Below are 22247 nucleotides of genomic sequence, written 5' to 3'. Positions count from 1 at the left end.
TGCATATGGATGGTACGTAGTGAGTAGTCAGGAAGCATTAGCTAATTGTCACTGTCAACGGCTCTCCCAGCCAGTATACTCTCAATCACCAAGTCCTGTTGATTCTTCTTCCTTAAAATCTTTCTACTGTATTTTCTCCTCTCTCTGCCCACTGCTCTTACATTAGTTGAGGCCAACATCATTGTCATTCTGACTGCAGCAGCAGCCTCCCAGATGGTTTCTCTGCCTCTAGTCCTGTGTCTTTTGGTCCCAAAGGCAAATCTCATCCTGTATTCTGCTTATTATTTTTTTTTAAACAACATTTCCCTCAAAGTTACATTTTTCTAAGCTCTTCAAATATTCCCCACAATTTTTTAAAAGACTTTATTTATTTATTTGACAGAGAGAGAGATCACAAGTAGGCAGAGCAGCAGGCAGAGAGAGAAGGGGAAGCAGGATACCCACTGAGCAGACAGCCCGATGCGGGGCTCGATCCCAGGACCTTGAGATCATGACCTGAGCCGAAGGCAGAGGCTTAACCTACTGAGCCACCCAGGCGCCCCCTGTATTCTGCTTATAACATGTTGGTAGCTCCCCTCGGCTTATAAGTCAAAGTTTAACTTCTCTCATTTGGCAAACAAGGTTCTTAAGGAGCTGACCACCCTTCTCTCTTGTGGTCTCAGCATCCCATCTTTTAGGGGCATGGGTTGTTTAGCATGACTAATTACATCAGGCGTTCTCAGGTGTCTGGACCTTGGCCCATGCCCTGAAACATAGCCCCCTCCTCCCTTACAAGGTTCACTTTTCTTCCCTTCCTCTTGACTTGAGACGTCTCATGGTAAGTCTTCTCCCACCCAGCTTTTCATTTTGTACTATGAATATTCCCCTCTGTGGGTTGTAATATCCCAAAGGACAAGGAACATATCTTGTATCTTTGTAATCCTGCACTGTGCCTGACGCATAATAGGAGATCAATCCTTGGCTGTCTGACTAACTGAATGCACTATGTCAGGGGGTAGTGCACTGCATACAAGTTTTTAAAACCTCACTTTCCTATGCAACTAATAAGCAAAATGACTTTTACCCTTCAGAAAAGAGGAACAAGCAAAAGACCAAAAGCATCGACACCATGTGGTACAATCAGATGTATGCTAACTAACCAGAACTCATGCTTTTTTTACAAAATAAATCCAAGGAGGTATTTGATGACTTCTCTTATTTTTGCCTTCTACCACCTGGCATGCTTGTTATTATGCAATGCAGAGACTCATGGTCAACTTTGATTAGGATCCTTTTGATTAAGAAGCTGCAGTAAAACATGTACACATTATTCTTTGGCCTTCAGTCTCCACATTTTAAAAGTCTCTTTCTGGGGTGAGATCAAATTAAAATTTTATTTTGATGCTGTAAAGAAGTATTTTAATCTTTTCTTTCAAAACACTATGTTCTTGGGACTCCTGGGTGGCTCTGTTAGTTAAGTGTCTGCCTTTAGCTCAGATCATGATCCTGGGGTCCTGGGATAGAGCCCCATGTTGGGCTCTCTGCTCAGCGGGGAGCCTGCTTTTCCCTCTCCCTCTGCTGCTCCTTCTGCTTGTGCTCTCTCTCTCTCACTCTCTCTCTCTGTCAAATAAATAAATAAAATCTTTAAAAAAAAACACTATGTTCTTTGTAAAAGTCATGTGAAGTCATCTGTTAGAACATAGTCCTAGACAAGTAGTTCACAGCTACTAAGGAAGTTTCTAGAACAGACAATTGAAAGTATGTTTTGTGAGTGCTCACTATGTGTCAGGCACTGTTGTAGGTTCTGGAGGTAAACAAAAACCAAAAACTATTTGTTTTCATCAATATTACATTTACTAATAAGAAATTCTGGAAAAATGAAAATAGAATGTAGGATTTTCAACACTGAAGCAAATAGGTAAAGGGGGAAAGAAAGGAAAGGAAAGGGTTTTCTCTAATTAGGCTTCAAGAAAGGGCTTTTGTAGCGTGGAGACTGTGAGAGTGGAATCAAAGGGAAGCTGAGATAATGAATATCAGGCACCGTGTTTAAAATTCAGGAACAGTGATTAAAATTTTTGAAAGCTTACTAGAGGCTTTGGCAAACATTCATTGCGCCTTCTGTGCATTAGGCAGAGCCAGGCACTATGGCACAAGACTCTGCCGTCTAGGAGTTTGGGCCTAGCTCAGTTCCCTTGGGGGATGCAGAGGCTGCTACTACTAGTATTGTTACAACTAATGCCTGTCCTGCTTGTCTCCTAGTGCTATTGCCAAAATCACATGAAAGAGCAAATGCAAACATTTATGAAACCTAGAAAGCCCTATAGCAATTTAATATACAGCATTATGTGTTGTTTTTATTGTAGTAATAAAGAGATATGGTATAGGATCTGGTATAGGTTTATAGGAAGTGCTGTGTTGAGTGGAAACACACTTATTGCACTTTGACTGATTCATCAGCACCTTAGCGAGACCTCCCAAGACACCAATTCCTGCTGGAGGCCAGCCTTGTTTACTGTATGTGGTGGGCAGTCAACACTTTTTGAATGAATGAATTTCAGTCACAGTGTAAAGGAGGAATTTAAAGCCCAGGGAAGTTAGTTGATGATATACAGGTTATATGGCTAGGAGGAAAGGGTGGGTCTTGAATATTAACTTTTCTGTAAGCCTATAAAATATATAGCAAATGTGGAATAAATCACACCAATATTTCTGAGGAATAGATATATGCATATGTACATACACATATTATATATATACGCACATATATATATTCTACTAGTAGGTTCTCTAGAGCCTTTTATAAACAACTTAAAGTGATTCTTTAAAAAATCAGATGCAGTAGGCAGCTCATGCTACACAATGAATATGTATTTTGTAAATTAAATATTTCCAGTGCACTAGTGTGGATAGTTACAAAAGGAATTGTATAATGTTTATTTTTGTAGAGTTTGTAGTTATGTATCATTTTTCTTTTTGGTGAATTCTTGTTTCATCTGTTCACGTGTATAAGCAGATTTATGATATGATTTAAAGGGTTTGGTGAAAATATTTTCTTTCCTTTTTAAAAAATCCCCTTCCTTTTTTTGTTGGTGAGATGTTTCCCCAGGCTTTGTGGATTCCAGAAGAGGGCTATACCTGTCTGCAGTCCCTCTACCAGCAACATTGGCACTAGCTGAAAGTCCATTCAAAATGCAATTTTCAATTTTATCTCAGTAAAATTTAAAAGAAGAAAAAGAAAAGAAATACCAAATTAAAGGCCCACCCACGACCTACTAAATCAAGACCTTTATTTTTTTAAGATGACCTTAATAAAATGCTCAAGTGATGTGTAATCTTAAATTTTCCTTTTTTTAAGAGATTTTATTTATTTGACAGAAATCACAAGTAGGCAGAGAGGCAGGCAAAGAGAGAGGGGGAAGCAGGCTCCCTGGTGAGCTGAGAGCCCGCTGCGGGGCTTGATTCCAAGACAGGACCCTGAGATCATGACCTGAGCTGAAGGCAGAGGCTTAACCCATTGAGCCACCCAGGCACCCCACACTTTGCTTATTTTCACTAAATTTTTGCTTGCCCAACCAGTTATTGTGTATTGAAGTCTCTCCATATGATGGTGAATTTGTCAGTTTCTTCCTGCAGTTCTATTAATTTTTGCTTCATGTATTTTGAGGTTATTTTATTTTGGGCACACAGAGGTAATATTTTTTATACCTTCCTGAAGCATTGAGCCTTGAACCTTTTATCATTATTTATTGACCCTTTGTATCCTTAACAATGATTTTTGCCTTAAAGCCTTTTTAATCTAAAAATAACATAGCTACTCTGGCTTTATTTTGGTTAGTATTTGCTTGCTATTTTTAAAATATTTTTTACTTTTAACATTTCTGGGTCCTTATGTTTTAGGCATTTCTTTTATAAGTAGCATTTGATTTTTTTTTTTTTAAAGAAATCTTTCTCACAATCTCTTAAATAGCAAATGTTGACCATTTACGTGTATTGTGATTACTAATATATTTGAACTGAATTCTGCCATTTTACTTTGTATTTTCTTTGTCTTGTTTTTTATCCCTGTGCTTTATTCCAATTTATTTCCTTTTCCTAAGTTAACTTTTCAAGAAAAAAACATTTATTGTTACATCCTCTCTCTCATTCTTCCCTACCATCTGTCTGTCTCTCCAACACAATCAACTGGCTTGAAATACAGTTTATTTTTGTTGTTTTAATAACTACTCTTCTACTTTCATTTAAATCATGCCTAACAAATCTTATACCTATTCATTACACATTAACTAACTCTAAATTTAATATATTGACCTCACCCCTGAATAGTCCCTTGCCTTTGAGTGCTCAGCTCCTGGCTTGTGTACTATTATTATTTAGTATTTGATTCCTATCCTTTGTTTTTAAGTCTCCCAAATTAGACATCATAATGATCATTTTACACTGAAAATTTTTGTTTAGGTTTGCCTACATATTTCCTAGAATTCTGCAGTCAGTGGAAAGACATAAATAGGTGCAGTGCTTTCTTTTGACCCCCTGTGGTTAAGATGAAAGTAAAATACAGTGAGTGTTGAAATGGGTGAGGTTTTCTTTTGTTATAAGAGGATTCTGTTAATGAGTATGCCCAAAATAATTCGAGGCAAAAAAGTGTTAATTTTGTCATAACATTTCTGTTAAGAGAAGTATATAGGATGGTGTCCACCTTGTTCCCTGTAGAATCTCAGTGCTTATCACATCAGATAAATGACTCTCAAAGATTTAGCACCAGATACCAGAGGAATCCCCCTAACACAGCTTGTGATACTAGTCTGTCCTCCTTCTGTCTTCCCTTCTGTTCTCAAATATTTGTCTAGTGTAAGACAAACCTGGGTTTTAATTCCAGCCTCATGACTTCTCAGAAGTATGAGCCTGTGCACATTCTCTAATTTTGTGAGCTTCTAGATCCTCATCTGTATAGAGGGATAATCAAAGAGTTGTTTTGGAGCTTAAATGAAATGTGGATGTAAATTAAATAATCAATGTTTAGCATAGTGCCTGGTAAAGAGCCAAGCTCTCAATAACTGGTATTATAATACCAATAACTGGTATTATCACCATCTCCTTTTCTTTTTTTTCCCCTTAAGATTTTATTTATTTGTCAGAGAGAGAGATACAGAGAGAGAGTGCACACACAAGTAGGGAGGGTGAAAGGCAGAGGAAAAAACAGGCTCCCTGCTGAACAAGGAGCCCCATGCAGGACTCCATCCCAGGACCCTGGGATCATGACCTGAACCGAAGGCAGATGCATAACCCACTGAGCCACCCAGGCATCCCACCATCTCCTTTTCTTGGATGTTTTTTCCAGAATTTTCATTACTGGTTTGCCCTGTTATGATTTCTGTCCCTCTTTATTTCTTAAAAACAATTACTGTGAGTTATAACACATATACAAAAGGAGGGGAGAGAAAATTGTAGTTTAACAAATACTTACAAAATGAATATTGTGTGATCACTACCTAAATCAAAATACAGAACATTTCCAGTACTGCAGAACCTACCCCCCTCCCCATCCCCCCTCCAAAATCAAAGTTGCTTCTTGTCCACCAAAAAGAACCACGATGCTGAGTTCTGTCCTAATTATTTTGCTACTTCTCTTTATCGTATTACCATCCATGTGTGCATCCCTCAATGATATAATTTAGTTTTACTGTTGAAATTTTTCATCAGTAGGATCATGTGTTTTGGGGTGGTTTCTTTCATTCAACAGTGTTTGTGAGATCTATCCATAATATTTTGTGTAGCTTTACTTCATTTCTTTTCTTTACTATATGACATTCTGTTTTATGGATATCCTTGCTTTTTGAAGTATAAAATAAATCATAGCTAACACTAATTGAACACTTTCTATGTGCTGCCTTACAAGGTAAGTGCCTTTATTATTCCCATGATACATACAAGGAAACAGCTACATAGAGATGAAATAATGTGCCCAAAGTTTGGAACCAGGTGTCTAACTTAGATATTGATTCCAGAACCCACAAGTTTTATTAATCTCAATTATAGTCTCACATTTTTCCACTAGTTAACCTGATTTTTTTTCTTAACACAATTGTCCCTAAAGGATTAAATGATATTTACACACTCCCTCCAAAATCTAGCATTTTAATTTTAATTCCTACATGGGAGAAGTACTTTTTACACAGAATGCCATAACTTGTGCCGAAACTACCACAGGTCTTTATACTTTTGTGCTTTGAGTCTTTTCAGACTATTGCCACCAAAATTGTGCCCCAGTTTTAGCATTCAGCTTTTATTCAAATTTCAGTAGCTTTACCATTAAGTTTTATTTATGGCCTCTTCCTGAACATTCATTCCTTATTCAAGCATCCTGCTTCTTTGTTGATTGCTGATTTCTGAGTATGCTTTTCTCCTTCATTTCTTTTCTCTCCTCCCCATGCATAGTCACTTCTGGGCCTATGAATTTCTCTTTATATGTACTTATTTATATATCAGCTTTGATGCTGTTGACCTTATCCCTTGCAGTTCTTGTCTCTTCCAAAAATCTTTTAAGGACAGATCATTAGCAAAGGGTTTACAAAGAAATTAGGAATGACAACTTTTTAGAGCAGTTAGATATGTTTTAGGTCTGGATCTTGTTGATTCAGCTGATTCCACAAATATGTACTGAATTATTTGCTAACTATGCATTTGTGTAGCCAATTTATTTTTATTAACCATATCGTATCAACCCCCCACCACTAGCAAAAAAAGAGGTGAGATAAGCATTATTGTCATGATTTTCAGGTAGAAACAGCCAACAGTTTGACTAAATTGTAAGAGTTCTGGTGCAGCAGAAATGGGCTTCAAACACAGGCCTATTGTCACCCAGCCCAGTGTTCTTCCTCTAATGAAGTTACACTAACAGAAAAGGGAAATGGTCATTGGCTTATTTTTTTAAAAATTTCATGCATCCTTTTTTCTTTCTTTCAGCCAATGAACAGGTACTGAAGATTCACCTGATGGCAGGCACAGCACTAAATTATGGAAATCACAAACTGAATAGTGCATGGCTATGCCCATGACAAGCCCACAGTTTAGATCTGTGTAAACCAGTGCAGTTTCTCCTGCTCAGTGCTGGGTTTGGGGCGGGGGGGTGTCTGAAGTACCCAGACACCCAGTGTCTGGGTACTCCCATATCTGGGAGTACCCAGACATGCTCAGGAAGTACCCTAGAGAGTGCAGATGGTTTGGGAATATTTCTTGGAGGAGGAGTTGGCCACATGAACTTGCTGAAATTATGTTTCCTACATTTAAAATAGTTCAAAATATTTTCTAGCATCGTGTTTGTGGATGTACCATGGCCTTGACATAGTTTCTGAGGGCCACCACCATTTCTCTGCCCTCTGGATCACCATCTGCTTTTGTTAATATTTCCCAACTGCTTTCCAACCACAGGTATACAGGGATACCCCTGCAGGGGCCTCTCATTTCCTTCCTTCTGTCCACGTACCCGCTGTTCTTTCCTCCCAAGAGTGTTCACGTACCATACCATCTTCTCTACTGGTCTGCATCGTGGTCTCATTAAAATCTGATTCTCAGAATGTATCTTTGAGTGTAATTGACTTATTCTTTTTTTTTAAGATTTTATTTATTTAATTGACAGAGAACACAAGTAGGCAGAGAGGCAGGCAGAGAGAGAGAGAGAGAGAGAGAGAGGAAGCAGGCTCCCCGCTGAGCAGAGAGCCCAATACGGAGCTCAATCCCAGGACCCTGAGATCATGACCTGAGCCAAAGGCAGAGGCTTAACCCACTGAGCTACCCAGGCACCCCGCAATTGACTTATTCTTAATAATTATGTCCCCTAGCCCCATAATTTTCACCATTTATAGATCAGAGTTTCAAAGTTTCCCTAATATTATATGACATAATATTCCAGTAGTTCCCTTTACGTCAGTTTGGTAACCATTATTATAATGACTCTTTGCCTCTAACCTATAGAGTTTTATATTAGAAAATATATATTTACTTTGATATTTTAAAATCACATACTTGTGCCCTGCTGTGTTTCCTAAATAGTTTGAAGTAGTTCTAATCTCCCTGTGGGCTCTGTTCTGCTTCATGCTGTGGTGTGGCCCTGGTGGCCAGAGCCATCTCAGCCTTCCCATCAGAGACTGGGGTTGGGGTGGGTGGAGTTGACGCCTGCTTGTCCTACCTCATGCGTGATGCGATGTGGATGAAAATGCTAGGATGCTGTGTCAGTGGAGCATTTGGGTTTCTTTTGTCCCGAATGCCCGGAGCATTTTCTGTTCACAGTCATGAAGAAATTAGTGTGGTGTGTTGTACTTTGAGCTCCAAAGGGAATTGCTTCCATGTCTCTCGTCCCCACTGACCTTCTCCCATGGCTCAGCCACCCTCACTTCCAGTCAGGATGATTGCAGTGGCCCCAGAAAGGAAGTCTCTTTGCCTGTTATCTTGCTTCTTCCAGTTTGTTCTCCATAGGGTCACAAAGTGATCTTTCCAAAGTGAAAATGGGATCCTGGTCTCTAGGCAAGATCCAGACTGGTTAATGTGGTTCATAAGACCTGTCATAGACTAGCTGCTGTTTATCTCTCCTCTTCCTCTGCTCAGCTGCCAACTCAGGAGGCTGCCTGTGGCCTCAGCCTCTGTGCATGAGGAAGCCTCTCTGTTTGGATCTTTTCCCTCAGTTCCTCCCCCTTTGGCCTAGTCAGGCGGTACTCATCTTTAGGTTTTAGCTTATTTTTTTTTTAAAGATTTTATTTATTTATTTGCCAGAGATAGAATGAGAGCGAGAGAGAGAGCAAGTGCACAAGCAGAGGGAGGGGCAGAGGGAGAGGGAGAAGCAGATTCCCAGCTAAGCAGGGAACCCCCAATGCAGGACTCGATCCCAGGACCCCGGGATCATGACCTGAGCCCAGGGCAGATGCTTAACGGACTGAGCCCCCAGGCGTCCCTAGGTTTTAGTTTAGATGTCACTTCCCTGAAGCCTTACCTGCTACCCTCTCTAGATCAAATGCTCTCTCACCTGTCTCTGCACCTCTGCCAGCATCCCTTTTCACCCCCATTATAATAACAGTGGCACCCAACTGAAATTGCCTGTGTGGGGTAGTCTAGGTTGTTTTCTGAATGTTCCAAGTGCCTGGCACTGAGCACCAGCTAAGCATCAGTGAATGAACAAATGAAGGTGCAGGAGACTGCCCAGAACTGGGGGCTGGTTAATCTACCACCAGTCATATATTCACACTGTGTTCATGGTGTCTCTACCAGGATATAACCAACCTTCTCTTTTATTTTCTTAACAGACAGAGATGTGAGCAGTGGGAGTTATAATCTTTCCTCTGCAACGACAGGCAGCTACTACAGTTGTGTCAGCCAGATCACCATAGGTGAGCAATTTTGACATTTTGTTTTATAAAAACTGTTATTGCTTGGAAGTGCCTGGGGTGGAGGTGCTGAGGAAGAAGTAAGTAGAAAATGTAAGAGCAGAAGCCTGTATTTTCAGAATCAGAACAGATGCTCAGGGCTCACCTTGCTGGAGCACCCTCTTGTGGATGCTTACTGCTTTTGCATAGGTATTGTTGGAGGAAATGTGGTCCAGAGAGCCAGAAAAACAAAAACAAAAACAAAAACAAAGAAACCTCCATGTTTTCCCAACATTTCATCATTTGCTTTAACTTTTTAATTTGTATATCACCTGTATTATTATGTATACTTAATATTAAAATTGACTTCCTTTTTCAGGTTTATATTTATCTACTGCTACTGTTGGCCATTAACATACATTATTTTGCTTAATCAGGACTATATGAGGAGGACACTATTACTTTCCCATCTCACACATGAGGAAATCAGATCTTTTCCACCTGGGCAATAGTTAAAGTATCCATGATTTCAATCCAGATTTGTTTGACACTGAAGTTCATGCTCTTAAACACTATATGATGGTTTCTCAAACCTCAGTAATGTGGACTCCTATAAAAAGAAATAATAACAATGAACCCCCAAAATTGATTTAAATTATTTTTATTATAATGATACTTAAGTGTGTTCAAACATAAAACTAAGTATAAGCACCTTATTCATACAAATATCTATATAAATCAAATCGAATTTACAAATAAAACTTAAAACACTGTCAAGCAAAAAATTACAAATCTATCACATTAATTTTCTATGATAAATATTGCCATCTTGCTAAAGTACAATTACTTCTTGTAATGCAACGTGGTATTGGCTGCAGCAGTGTGGGATCTTTGAGTTTAGTACAGCTTTACAGCTAATTCATGATGTCTCTGCTCTGCCATTTGCTTTCTCTGCATAGCCCACTATGAAATCTCTGCTAATGTTGCTGAGATTATTGGATCTTCCTTTGGTATGAATGCACTTGACATATCCATCTCTCTTCTTTTCTCATTGAGTGTAGCAGTTGGTGCCAACTTGCTGGAAACAGAGAAGAAGATCTGTGCCCTAAAATTAAATGGTAGAACTGGGTCCACAATATTCATCTATTAATTTTTAACTGGCCAAATTAACTTTAAAATGAAAAATAAAAACAATTAAAAAATTCTTGTGGAGAGTTCATGGACTCTGGTTTGAAAATACTAAATAACCTACAATGACATTCCTAAAGACATTTGTTAATTAGTGGGAGGTTCAGAGGAGAAGGGTGATAAGATGAATGCGTGGATGAAAGAAGGGATTCTGATGAGGAACAGGATGGATTTCATGTGTGTGTGTTGGGGTCTGGTATTATAACAGAGTAAGTGGCTGTGACTTTATCCTTGATACGAGACAGTAATGAACTTGATAGGTGGGATAAGAGCAGGTCTGGAGGGACAGATGTGGGAGAGCTGACTAGTCATTGACTGGACAGGTGGAAAGACAGGTGTGTTTGAGTCAGGTGACATGGAATCTGAGCCATCCCTAGAAATACAGCAGTCAGGAAGAGGACGTGATGGCTATAGGTTAGATATGTTGGGCTTGAGGTGCCTGTGAGACTCCCACCTCAGAATGACCCACAGGAGAGAATGGGCAGGAGATAAAGATACTGGAATTCTATGCACAGAGAAGTCAGTTGAATTTTTGCAAGAGGATTAGATCATAAGAGTCAGTACATGGAGTGAGTAGAGGGCCAACAGCCAGTCTTTAGGAGAAGCATAATTGGTAGAAATAATGACAGAGGTAGGAAGACCAAGTGAGCACATTTTTTGGAAAGCCCAGGGAATTTCTAAGAGAGGATGAAGAGGTTAGATTTCAAGGGCTGTCCTGGTGATATCCCCAAAAGCCATGGCAGTAAGTGGTGGGAGGGAAGCCAGGTGGCAAAGCTTGGCATGAGGATTGAAGAGCTGCGAACAGACACTTATCTCTTAAGACATTTGTCCATGAAAATAGAGGGGTAAATAGTGAGGACCACATGGGAGCTTTCTTGGTGCCAAGAACTGTTCTAGGTCCTTTTACTGTATGTACTCATTTAATCTTCACCTTGCAAATTAGATACTGTTATTTTCCCCATTTTTCAGATGAGGAAACTAAATTCTAGAGAGGTTAAAAAGTAATTGAAATTACATGGGTAGTGACGGAGGAGATTTCAACCTAGGTAACCTAGCTCCCACTGGATGACACTCTTGCTATTTGCTACAGGCCTAGTGCCTTTTTTTGAGCCTTTTTGGGTTCCTAGACCCAAGTCCAATGTGTGTGAAGGTTCTCCCCGGCCCCCCAGTACTAAGAAAATTTCAGACACTAGCAGGGTGTCTGAGATTTCAGTTCAGTTCTGACACCAAAGCCACCTTTCTTAGTAACAAGACACCCATGTCACATTTATGGCTCTGAAACATTTTCAGCAACTGTAGATGAAGACCAAATAGACCTGGAAAATATGGTCTCAATGGCCAAATATATATTTCTTGTATGTCATTTTATTGCAAATAGTCAGCTTCAGCCACTATGTTAAGGTATTATGGGTTGAATTGTGTCCCCTGAAAAGATATGTTGAAGTCCTAACCTCTGGATGTGACCTTATTTGGAAATGAGATCTTGGTAGATGTAATCAAGTTAAGAAGAGACTCCATTAGGGTGGGCTTCTAATCCAATATGGCTGGTGTCCTTACAAGTAGGGTAGAAGAGGCACAGACACACACAGGGAAACATTAAGTGATGGTGGAGGCAGAGATCAGAGAGTTATGTGTATAAGCCAAGGAACACCAAGGATGGCCAGTAACGTCAGAAGCTGTGAGAAAAGCGTAGAACAGGTTCTCCCCTAGAGACTTCAGAGAGAGCACGGCCCTGCTCACATCTTTTCAGACTTCTAGCTCCAAAACTGTGAGAGAATAAAATTTTTTTTATGCCACCCTGTTTGTGGTACTTCATTAACAACCCTGGGAAACTAATAACAGTATGTCCGTACTACGCAGTCGCCTCTGAAGGGGCAGTGGGTATGACAGACAGTTTTCTCAGAAGATGACAGCATAACTGAAAGCCTCTTTAGTGTTTCTTCAGTTCCCTAACTCAAAGTGGCTGAAACTGTAAGGAAATTTATTTCACATAAGAGGAAGACCAGAGGCAGGTCGGTCCTCAGGACGGGTTGATTAAGCTGCTCAATGATGTTGTGAAAGACCTTCTCCTCTTTGCCTTCTGGGAGAATTTATCTTAGTGTGGCAGCCAGATGGCTGCCGTGGTTCCAGGAATTACATCCAGACACAATGATCAGAGGGAAAAGAGCTTTGGTGGCTTCCTCAGCCTTTCATTTGAGGAGCTGACACTTTCTCCTGAAGCCCTCAGACACTGCTCCTATCTCATTGGGCAGGATTGGGTCACATGACTCCCCCTTAAACCAGTCATTGGCAGGGAAGATGAGACACATTAGAGTGGTTGGGGGGAGGGATGGGGATGACGTCAGGTTGCCCTCATTGCTTTGGCTGAGTGGGAGTACGCTGAATTCCCAAAGTAGAACTCTGTTGGGAGGAAGGAGAGGGATGGATTCTGTGCAGGCATCAGGCAATGTCCACTATCCACAGTTTTTAAAAAAGATTTTATTTATTTATTTATTTGACAGAGAGAGAGAGAGCGAGAGCGAGCACACAGGCAGGTGGAGCAGCAGGCAGATGGAAAGGGAGAAGCAAGGAGAGTGAGAAGCAGACTCCCCACCCAGCAGGGAGCCCCACATGGGGCTAGATCTCAGGACACTAGGATCATGACCTGAGCCAAAGGCATATGCTTAACCATCTGAGTCACCCAGGGGCCCCTCACCGCCCACAGTCTTTCTAGTACAATGCACTTGGGCAATATTTATAGTAAAACCAGAAAATAAATAATTAATAGCCGTAGACTCAAATTACTAGAGGGAGGACAGATCTGTGGATCACCAAGCAGTTCTTTTTTAAAAGCTCTTTTTGGTCTCTTTCATCTCCTATATTTCAGTCCTTCTCTTATGGAGTACTTACTCATCCATTCCATTGTAAGAAATAGCATGCCTGTGGACTTCCTGTTAATAGTTCTTTATAGGAACCGATGTCCTACCAAAAGAAACATTGCTAAACCACACAACAATAACAAAACAATTCAGGACCAACAACAACAAAAACAACTAAGGAACAGAATAAAAAGACCCCTGAAATCTTTCTATATATCCATGAGACTCCTGGATAACTCCTTATTTTCTGATAGTAAACTCCCACTCTACCCAAGTATGAGAGATTTAAACATGTCATAGTTAATCAACATTTTCAGTTTACATTAACATTAATATTAACATTAATATTAACATTTCAAAACAGCTTACATTTTGAGTGTCTCTTACATGCCTCTTTTCATGATTTTGGGTGATACTTTGACAGAACTCCAAGGGAACTGAGACCCCTGTTCCTACCCCACTCCCCATCAGGGGACAGGATGGTAAGTAAGGGAGGATGACTTGGCTACCAATGCGACATTTCTGTTACTTGCTTCTTGGACATTTGGATGCCAGCTGTTCCCCTGGATGGTTGGTTATCCTCTCAAAATACTTTGACCTCATTGCAAATTTAGGCTGGTCCATTTATATTCCATTATAATCACACAGATATTATCATAGTTAATTTGTATCAATAGCATGGATTAAAATATTTGCTAATGAACTCCATTCCTGGAGTAAATGATGTGGTAATTTTCGAAACTAAAAAAAAGGGCTTGCTAGCTATGTGAATGATGTTTCAAAAATTAACTGTACACTGTAAGTCAGTTATTTTATAAAAGAAATGGTAAAATCTGAAATTGTGGAGAATTCAGATTTCATTGGGACTTTAAAACATAACACTTTTGCTCTGTGCTTTATTCTGTACAATGACTCCAGAGAAGCTTGGGAATGTGGAAAGAGAAGAGGGGTTTAAATAAGGTTCTGAATGAAGCAACAGGCAAGTGAAAACAATTAAATAATAAAATAACAATAAATAATATATAGAATATATAGTATATTTATTAATAATAAATTATAAAATTATTTATAAATAATATAAAATATAAATAATAAAATATATAATAATGTTATATATTTTAATATATATTTAATATATAAAATAATAATAAAAATATAAAATATAAAAATAAAAATTAATAATAATAATAAACTATATAGTTTATTAATTAATAATAATAAATAAGCTATATTCTTGTAAAAGGATTGTCCAGTGTAAATAAAAGGTACTACATCTTCAAGTTTTTTAACAAATCATAATGGGACATCAAGTTAAATGGAGAAATCTGGAATTTCATTTCTATGGTCCAGTGAGCTGTGGGAGAGTGTTGATCATACAATAAACAAATTTGTGTCAGAAATTTAGTCCAGGGCACGTGGGTGGCTCAGTCATTGGGCGCTGGCCTTCGGCTTGGGTCGAAAGCCCAGGGTTCTGGGATCGAGCCCTGCGTTGGGCTTCCTGCTCCACGGAAAGCCTGTTTTCCCTCTCCCACTCCCCCTGCTTATGGTCCCTCTCTCAGTGTCTCTCTCTGTCCAAAAAAAAAAAATAATAAAAAAAATAAAATCTTTTAAGAAAACGTAGTCTAACAAACATGATCAGGGCAGGCCTGGGGTCTGGAGTGTTCAGTTCAGTCCTCTGCAGCTCTGGCTCCATTGCAGTTCTACACATTGAGAATTCGTGTTCCCTTTGATTATCTTCAGAGGCTCCAAAGCCTTCACTCCAGAGAGATGCACTCACCTTCATCATTACATTCTGCATAGTAGAACTCACCTTTTAGGAAGGTGACTTACCAAGAAGAGTCCAAACAATCCAGTAGGCAAGTTCTCATGTTTGTCACCATTTCCTTTCCACGATCATTCTGTCCATTGGGATTTGTCTAAAGTTCTTCAGGAATGAATAAATAATCTAAGAGTGATTTGTGGGGCTGGAATTGGGGGGGACAAGCCCCATTTCAAGCCCCCAGAATCCCTCTTGCCACCTCCTCTCTTAGCACCCACGTTTGTCTTTAGCGAGCCTGGCCTTAAATCTTGACTGTTGCTTCTGTAGAGCTATTGACTTTGAGGAAGTTATAATGTTCTTTGGCCTCATTTTCCTTATCTGTCAAATGGGAATATTAGTAGTATCTGCCTGACTGGGTTATTGTGAGGTTTAAATGAGGTGGTGCTGGTAGCACCTTAGCACAATGCCAGTAAAAATTAGTTAGTGGATTTATTATTTTATAACAATGAGGTTACTTTTTCCTAGGCCTCACCCATGATTTCTATGTGGGTAACTACTAGATTTATGGCTCTGGTCTCAGTTCTCCTGATCCTCACTTCCATTTTTTTCCCAGGTCCTGCCAGATGTTTCCACCTAGATATATCCATGAAGGCTCAACCACACTCAACCTTCCTCAGCCCTTGCAGGGCCAGTCCTTTTGATTGCCACAGTTAGGATGAGGAAGTCTATGTTTCTGTTTGCCACAAGTCTTCTCTGACATCTTGCTGGGGAGGGACAGAACTACCTGGGGGCCCCAAGCTCTTTCTTTAGTCAATATCATGTATCTCTCTGGACTTCTTTTCCTTTCCTGCTACCAACACTTAAATGTGGTCCTTTAGTAATACTCCCCTAGCTTCTCCCTCATAGCTTTTTGCATCATCTCCTTGCTGCTGGCATCTAGGAACTCAGTGAACAGTGGGTATCCATTGAGTGCCATTCCTAAGTCTAGCTTTGTGCTGGGGACTGGTAGAAGAGGAAGGAGGGAAAGAGGCAAATAGACATTGGAAGGGAGTTTCAAAGATGACTAAGACACCCCGAACCTTGAGGAAGGCTCAGTTCATGAAGGACCCGTGTATGGAAAGAATAAAATGCTTGGGTGTAAAGTGTAGGTATTGATTGTTTGACACATACCCTGTTCAAGATGGCCCCAGACACCATGTTTAGGCTGCAGAATCTACACAGATGTCTTCCCTTGTTACCTCCTCTGGGCTTTCTTTCATTTTCTTTCTTTTTAAAGATTTTATTTATTTATTTGACAGACAGAGATCACAAGTAGGCAGAGAGGCAGGCAGAGAGAGAGGGGGAATCAGGCTTCCCGCTGAGCAGAGAGCCCAATGCAGGGCTGGATCCCAGGACCCTGAAGTCATGACCTGAACCGAAGGCAGAGGCTTAACCCACTGAGCCAACCAGGTGCCCTATCCTCTGGGCTTTCTTGATTCTTCAACCTGCCCTCCCCAGTTTGGACTTTTTCTTCCAACACCTCCAGTACCCACACACCAGTACTCTGTAGTGGACTGTCCTTCACAAATGGTTTAAAAAGCTTGGGCGTGTCAGAGGAGGCCTCCCAGAAGAGACAACCACCACAGCAAGAAGGGACAGATTCTGGCTACCTTTGTTGTCATTAATTTGATTATGCTAGTCCTCACTTCATAGACTTTCAGGAATATTGTTTTGCTTGCCAAAAAATTTAGTTTTCTTACATTGGCATTTAAGACCCTCAACTGTCTTGTATCAGCTTACCTTGCCAATCTTTTTTTTCCCCTGGATTATACTTATATTCCTAAATTCTATATCCAGGTTGCAAATGTAAAATCCTGGGGAAGTTAGGAATGTAAGACAAAGGAGTGAAACAGGCTGGGAGTAAGGTATTAGGGAGTGGTGGGGACTGTGGCAGACTGGAATTCCCTCACTCCACCTGAAGAGAATAGCTCCTGGAGTTTCTCCAGCTGACACTTGCCGTGTGGTAATGTGGTCCAGTGTCACTTGATCTTGAGGAGAAGATCAAGAGATTTTTCAAGAGAAACCAGAAAGCTGGATTCTCTTGAGAACTCTCTAGATTTTTATTGTTGTTAATTTGAATTTGACTTTTACTTCACCTTAAGAAAAGAGTGGGCCAAATAAGACACATCTGCAGAACAGATCTGTCCCTCTGTTTCCTCTGGCCTCTAGGTTGCAACGCTTGCTTATAAGGCCAAGTTCATACCACCTTCTTCATGACCTCGTCCCTCCACCAAGAAGAAATTTCTCCCTTGAGATCCTGAGGGGGGACCTTTCTGTCCTACTTTAAACTATCTCTTTCACTTTATTTTGTACTGTAGTCCATTGTGGTTTAGAGGAAAGAACACAGATTTTGGAGTCAGACAGATCTGGGCTTAAATTCTGCCTCTGGCACTTCCTGGCTGCTTAACCTAGGGCGAGTTGAGATCCAGTTTCCTCATCTATGGAACTGAAATAGTAACAGTCTCCTTGTACAGTGGCTTCCTAAATGTATGTTGAACGGTGAACATGACCCATGAGGTGCAACGATTCCTGCCTGTTTATTAGTAAGATGCATCCTTATCTCAAGTGGTATTGGATTTGATTCACAGCTAAGACTTTGAGAAATACGGAAGCGGATATGGTAAGAGGCTTTGCTTGCTGCTTCTAACCTAATGTGTTTGTTTCGCCAGGTTATGATGTTGCTGGGCCTGTTGCAATCGGGCTCACCCACTGGAAAAATCCATATGCACAAGGCAGACCCACGCTTCCATCAGATCTGCCTCTCTTTGTCTCCAAAGATGCGGGCATCCCTGTGTACCACCGATCCCTCACCCGCAAGACTGAGCTGGCTACACCTTTGTCTTGTCCAGCCTCACTGTCCATCACTCCAGTGCCTTCTTACAGCAGCAGCAGCCAGGAAACCCTCAGTCAAGACACAACAGGTAATGGTGTTGGTTCCCTGTTGGAGATTCAGGACTCAGTATATTTAAGGTTCCTTCACCTTAAGGAACCTGCTGAACAAATTGCATCTGCATTCCTGCTTATATGGTGCTGTGGACTCCAACAATTCCCCTGTATTCATTGGTCTTTAATAGCTTGGCTGTACCTGAAGGAAAGTTAGATGTGTTTAGAAATATTTGATCTAAGTGTTAGTTCTATTTGGTAAAATGTCATCTGGAAATCAACTCTGAATCAGAATTCCAAGTTTTGTCATCTGAATTTTTGTTTAATGTCTTTAATCTTATGTTTAGTGGCAAGCCATCTTTCTTGGGCTAAACTCTTATATTCAGAAAAGTTATCAATAAGTCATTTATGAATACCTTAGTTACTACCAATTCATGTTGCTCCACCAAACTGATCTATGTCAGGGGTCTGCAGACTGCTGCCAATGGGCCAAGTCTGAGCCATCCACCTGTTTTTGTTCAGCTCAAGAACTGGGAATCGTTTTTACTTTTTAAAAATGATTGGTGTCTTCACTTATTCATTATGTCTAATTTCGTCTTCATTAGAGTGGCTGTAACAGTACCTACACCAGGTAGTTTATAAAGAACAGAAATTTATTTCTCACAGTTATGGAGGCTAGAGGTTTGAGATCAGGGTGCCAGCATGGTCAGGTGAGGGCCCTTTGTCAGGTCTCAGACTTCTTATAGTATCCTCATATGGTGGAAGGGACGAGGGATCTCTGTGGGGTCTCTTCTTTGAGAATGCTAATCTCATTCTTGATGGTTCCACTGTCATGACCTAAACATCTCTCAAAGGCCCCATCTCCTAATACCATCACTTCAGGTATTAGGATCTCAATGTATGAATTTGGAGGTGGAGGGGACAAACATTCAAACCGTACAGTTAGAAAAAATTAAATAATAATAATATTTTGAGACATGTGAAAGTTACATGAAATTTACCTTTCACTGTTCCACATTTCAAAGTTTTATTGGGACATAGCCACACTCATTAATTTATGTATTGTCTCTGGCTGCTTTCCTGTGACAATGGCAGAATTGAGTAATTATGACAGACTGTATGGCCTGCAAAGCCTAAAATACTTATGATCTGGCCCTTTGCAGAAAATGTTTGCCAACTGCTGATCTATGTGATCTTTGGGAGTCATGACTTAAACAGTCAGGGCAAGAAAAATGCTCACAACACATTGCCTTAAAATTTATCACTTACATTTCACTTTAAATGAGTTACAGGAATCTTTATGCAAGAATAACCAGCTAATTGTTTTTATTTCTAAAGTCTAAGTTGGAACTTTAAATTACGAAAAAATCTATCCTGCCACATTTTTCTTCCATAGATATAGCACTTAGGAGTAATGGCTTAGTTGGACAAATCCAGTGTGTAATTCCCGTTCTGGAAATAAATCTTTGAGGTTGACACTTAACAGTCCCAACAACATGTAACAGTTCACAGATGCTGCCACCTAGAGGTGAGATGCTGATGTTGCAGAAGTTCCAGATCAAAAGCAAACTGAAGCAGTAGATTGCTGACTTAGCATGAAGTGTGAAGGATCACCATTGAACTTGTTAGAAATGAAGATTCCTGGGCTCCTCCAGGGGATGCTGTGTCCATGACACAAAGTAAGCTTCAGCAGTCTGTATTCGGCAGACTACCCTCTCCTGAGATTTTGGTTTCTGAGATTCATCTACATACCTTGGGGGACCCCCTCCAGATGTCTTTCGTTAAGTGGCTGCATAGTATTACTCACCATTGAGCATGGAGGGACATTTGCACACCGTTAGCTCTGCCGTGGCAAAAACAAACTATCTTTCTAGTTGTCCTGTTTGAGGATCAACTTGAGAGTAGAAAAATTACAATCTGGGCTGAACTTTGAAATCCTCTAGGATTTGAAATAATCATGAATGAAAATGGGCTCTGCTTGCTTTAAAATTTTAATAAAATCTGAAGTTAAGAAATGAAGTGCTGCCTTTGGCTGGGGTAGCTGCAGGGTTCTGGTATTTCTTGGCAAAGAGGAGTGTGAAATGGCAGCTGCCAGATTAACATTTTATCACGTTTCTCTGTGAGTTGACTTCTTTCTTTCCATAGAGTGCCATACTCAGAAGCAATCCAATTTCTAGAGGAGGTTTCTATTTTTAAACTGCAGATTTTCAAAAACAAATTAAGAGCCCATAGTTTTCTTCATTCCTGGGAATTTTCCATTAGCAATAAAATACTGGATTTTTTCCAAGCAACTGTTTATTATTTTTATTTGTATACTTACAAAGTTAGCCTCAACATTTAAAGATATATTAAACAAGGATGTAGTATTTTTAAATTAACATGTAAAGTATTATTTTCCCCAGAGGTACAGGTCTGTGGATCATCAGGCTTTCACATTTCACAGCACTCACCATAGCACATACCCTCCCCAATGTCCATAACGCAGCCACCCTATCCCTGCCTCCCTAACTCTCATTAACCCTCAGTTTGTTTAATGAGATTAAGAGACTCTTATGGTTTGTATCCCTCCTGATCCTATCTTGTTTCATTTTTTCCTTCCCTACCCCTCAACCCCCCCCCCACCTCTCAAATTCCTCATATCAGAGAAATCACATGATAATTGTCTTTCTCTGATTGGCTTATTTCACTCAGCATAATACCCTCTAGTTCTATCCACATTGTTGTAAATGGCAAGATTTCATTTATTTTGATGGCTGCATAGTAGTCCATTGTGTGTGTGTGTGTGTGTGTGTGTGTGTGTGTGTATGTGTGTGTATCACATCTTCTTTATCCAGTCATCTCTTGATGGACATCTAGGTTCTTTACATAGTTTGGCTATTGTGGATATTATTGCTATAAACATTCAGGTGCATGTGCCCCTTCGGGTCACTACATTTGTATCTTTAGGGTAAATACCCAGTAGTGTGATGGCTGGGTCATAGGGTAGTTCTATTTTCAACTTTTTGAGGAACCTCCATGCTGGTTTCCAGAGTGGTTGCACCAGCTTGCATTCCCACCAACAGTGTAGGAGGGTTCCCCTTTCTCTGCATCCTTGCCAACATCTGTCATTTCCTGACTTGTTAATTTTAGCCATTCTGACTGGTGTGAGGTAGTATCTCACTGTGGTTTTGATTTGTATTTCTCTAATGCCGAGTGATATTGAGCACTTTTTCATTTGTCTGTTGGCCATTTGGATGTCTTCTTTGCAGAAACCTCTGTTCATATCTTCTGTCCATTTCTTGATTGGATTATTTGTTCTTTGGGTGTTGAGTTTGATAAGTTCATAACAGATTTTGGATACTAGCCCCTTATCTGATATGTCATTTGCAAATATCTTCTCCCATTCTGACAGTTGTCTTTTGGTTTTGTTGACCATTTCCTTTGCTGTGCAAAAGCTTTTGATCTTGATGAAGCCCCAATAGTTCATTTTTGCCCTTGCTTCCTTTGCCTTTGGTGATGTTTCTAGGAAGTAGTTGCTGTGGCTGAGGTCGAAGAGGTTGCTGCCTGTGTTCTCCTCAAGGATTTTGATAGATTCCTGTCTCACATTGAGGTCTTTCATCCATCTGGAATCTACTTTTGTGTGTGGTGTAAGGAAATGGTCCAGTTTCATTCTTCTGCATGTGGCTAAGCATGTAGTATTTTATTATAGAAAATTGAAGATGCTGGTATAGCTTCTGTAATTCTCAATTATGATTTTATATAGGTTAATTATTATTGTATGAAATCAATTTGTATGAAATCAATTTGTATGAAATCAATTTCATACAGTAATTTATTGATTTTAATATGTATTTTCTGTGCAAAAGCATCTAGTTTCCTTTCTCCTTCCTTCTTGTTTTCTTTTTTTAAGTAGAGTTAATGTCATTATTTGCTTATATTTTACTTTTTGCTTCTCTTGCTAGTTTGAAGAAACCAGCAGGGTAAGATAAGTCAGTTCTGCTACACCAGGATTTCTTAAGCATTCCAGATTTTGCCAGACATCCCTTCACATTTCTAAGCCATCTTTCTTCTGCACAAACTGCAGGTCTAATGGGAGGAGCTGACAAGTTTTAGTCACAAAATCACTCTACACTTATTTATTGATTGTCAGGATTTTCTTATGCTGTGCCATCTGTGTGGATACCCTTCTTTACACTCTCCTCCTAGAAA

At 39.9% G+C, this 22247-nt stretch overlaps 1 protein-coding gene across 1 annotated transcript in view; it reads left to right on the top strand.

Moving 5' to 3' along the window:
* Window positions 1-22247, top strand: part of ANO4 (anoctamin 4) — a gene marked incomplete at both ends in the record, with an annotated part of 455955 nt that overhangs the window by 4460 nt on the left and 429248 nt on the right. The window contains 2 exons of the mRNA XM_080810130.1: window positions 9273-9356; window positions 17846-18097. Coding sequence (XP_080666256.1) covers window positions 9273-9356; window positions 17846-18097 — 336 coding nt within the window. The remainder of the gene's footprint in view (window positions 1-9272; window positions 9357-17845; window positions 18098-22247) is intronic.

Source organism: Martes martes, assembly GCF_963455335.1.
Source record: "Martes martes genome assembly, chromosome: 8".
In the NCBI taxonomy this organism is placed as follows: domain Eukaryota; kingdom Metazoa; phylum Chordata; class Mammalia; order Carnivora; family Mustelidae; genus Martes; species Martes martes.
The sequence above is the reverse complement of the archived record's forward strand: the minus strand, read 5'-3'. Positions and strand labels throughout refer to the sequence as shown.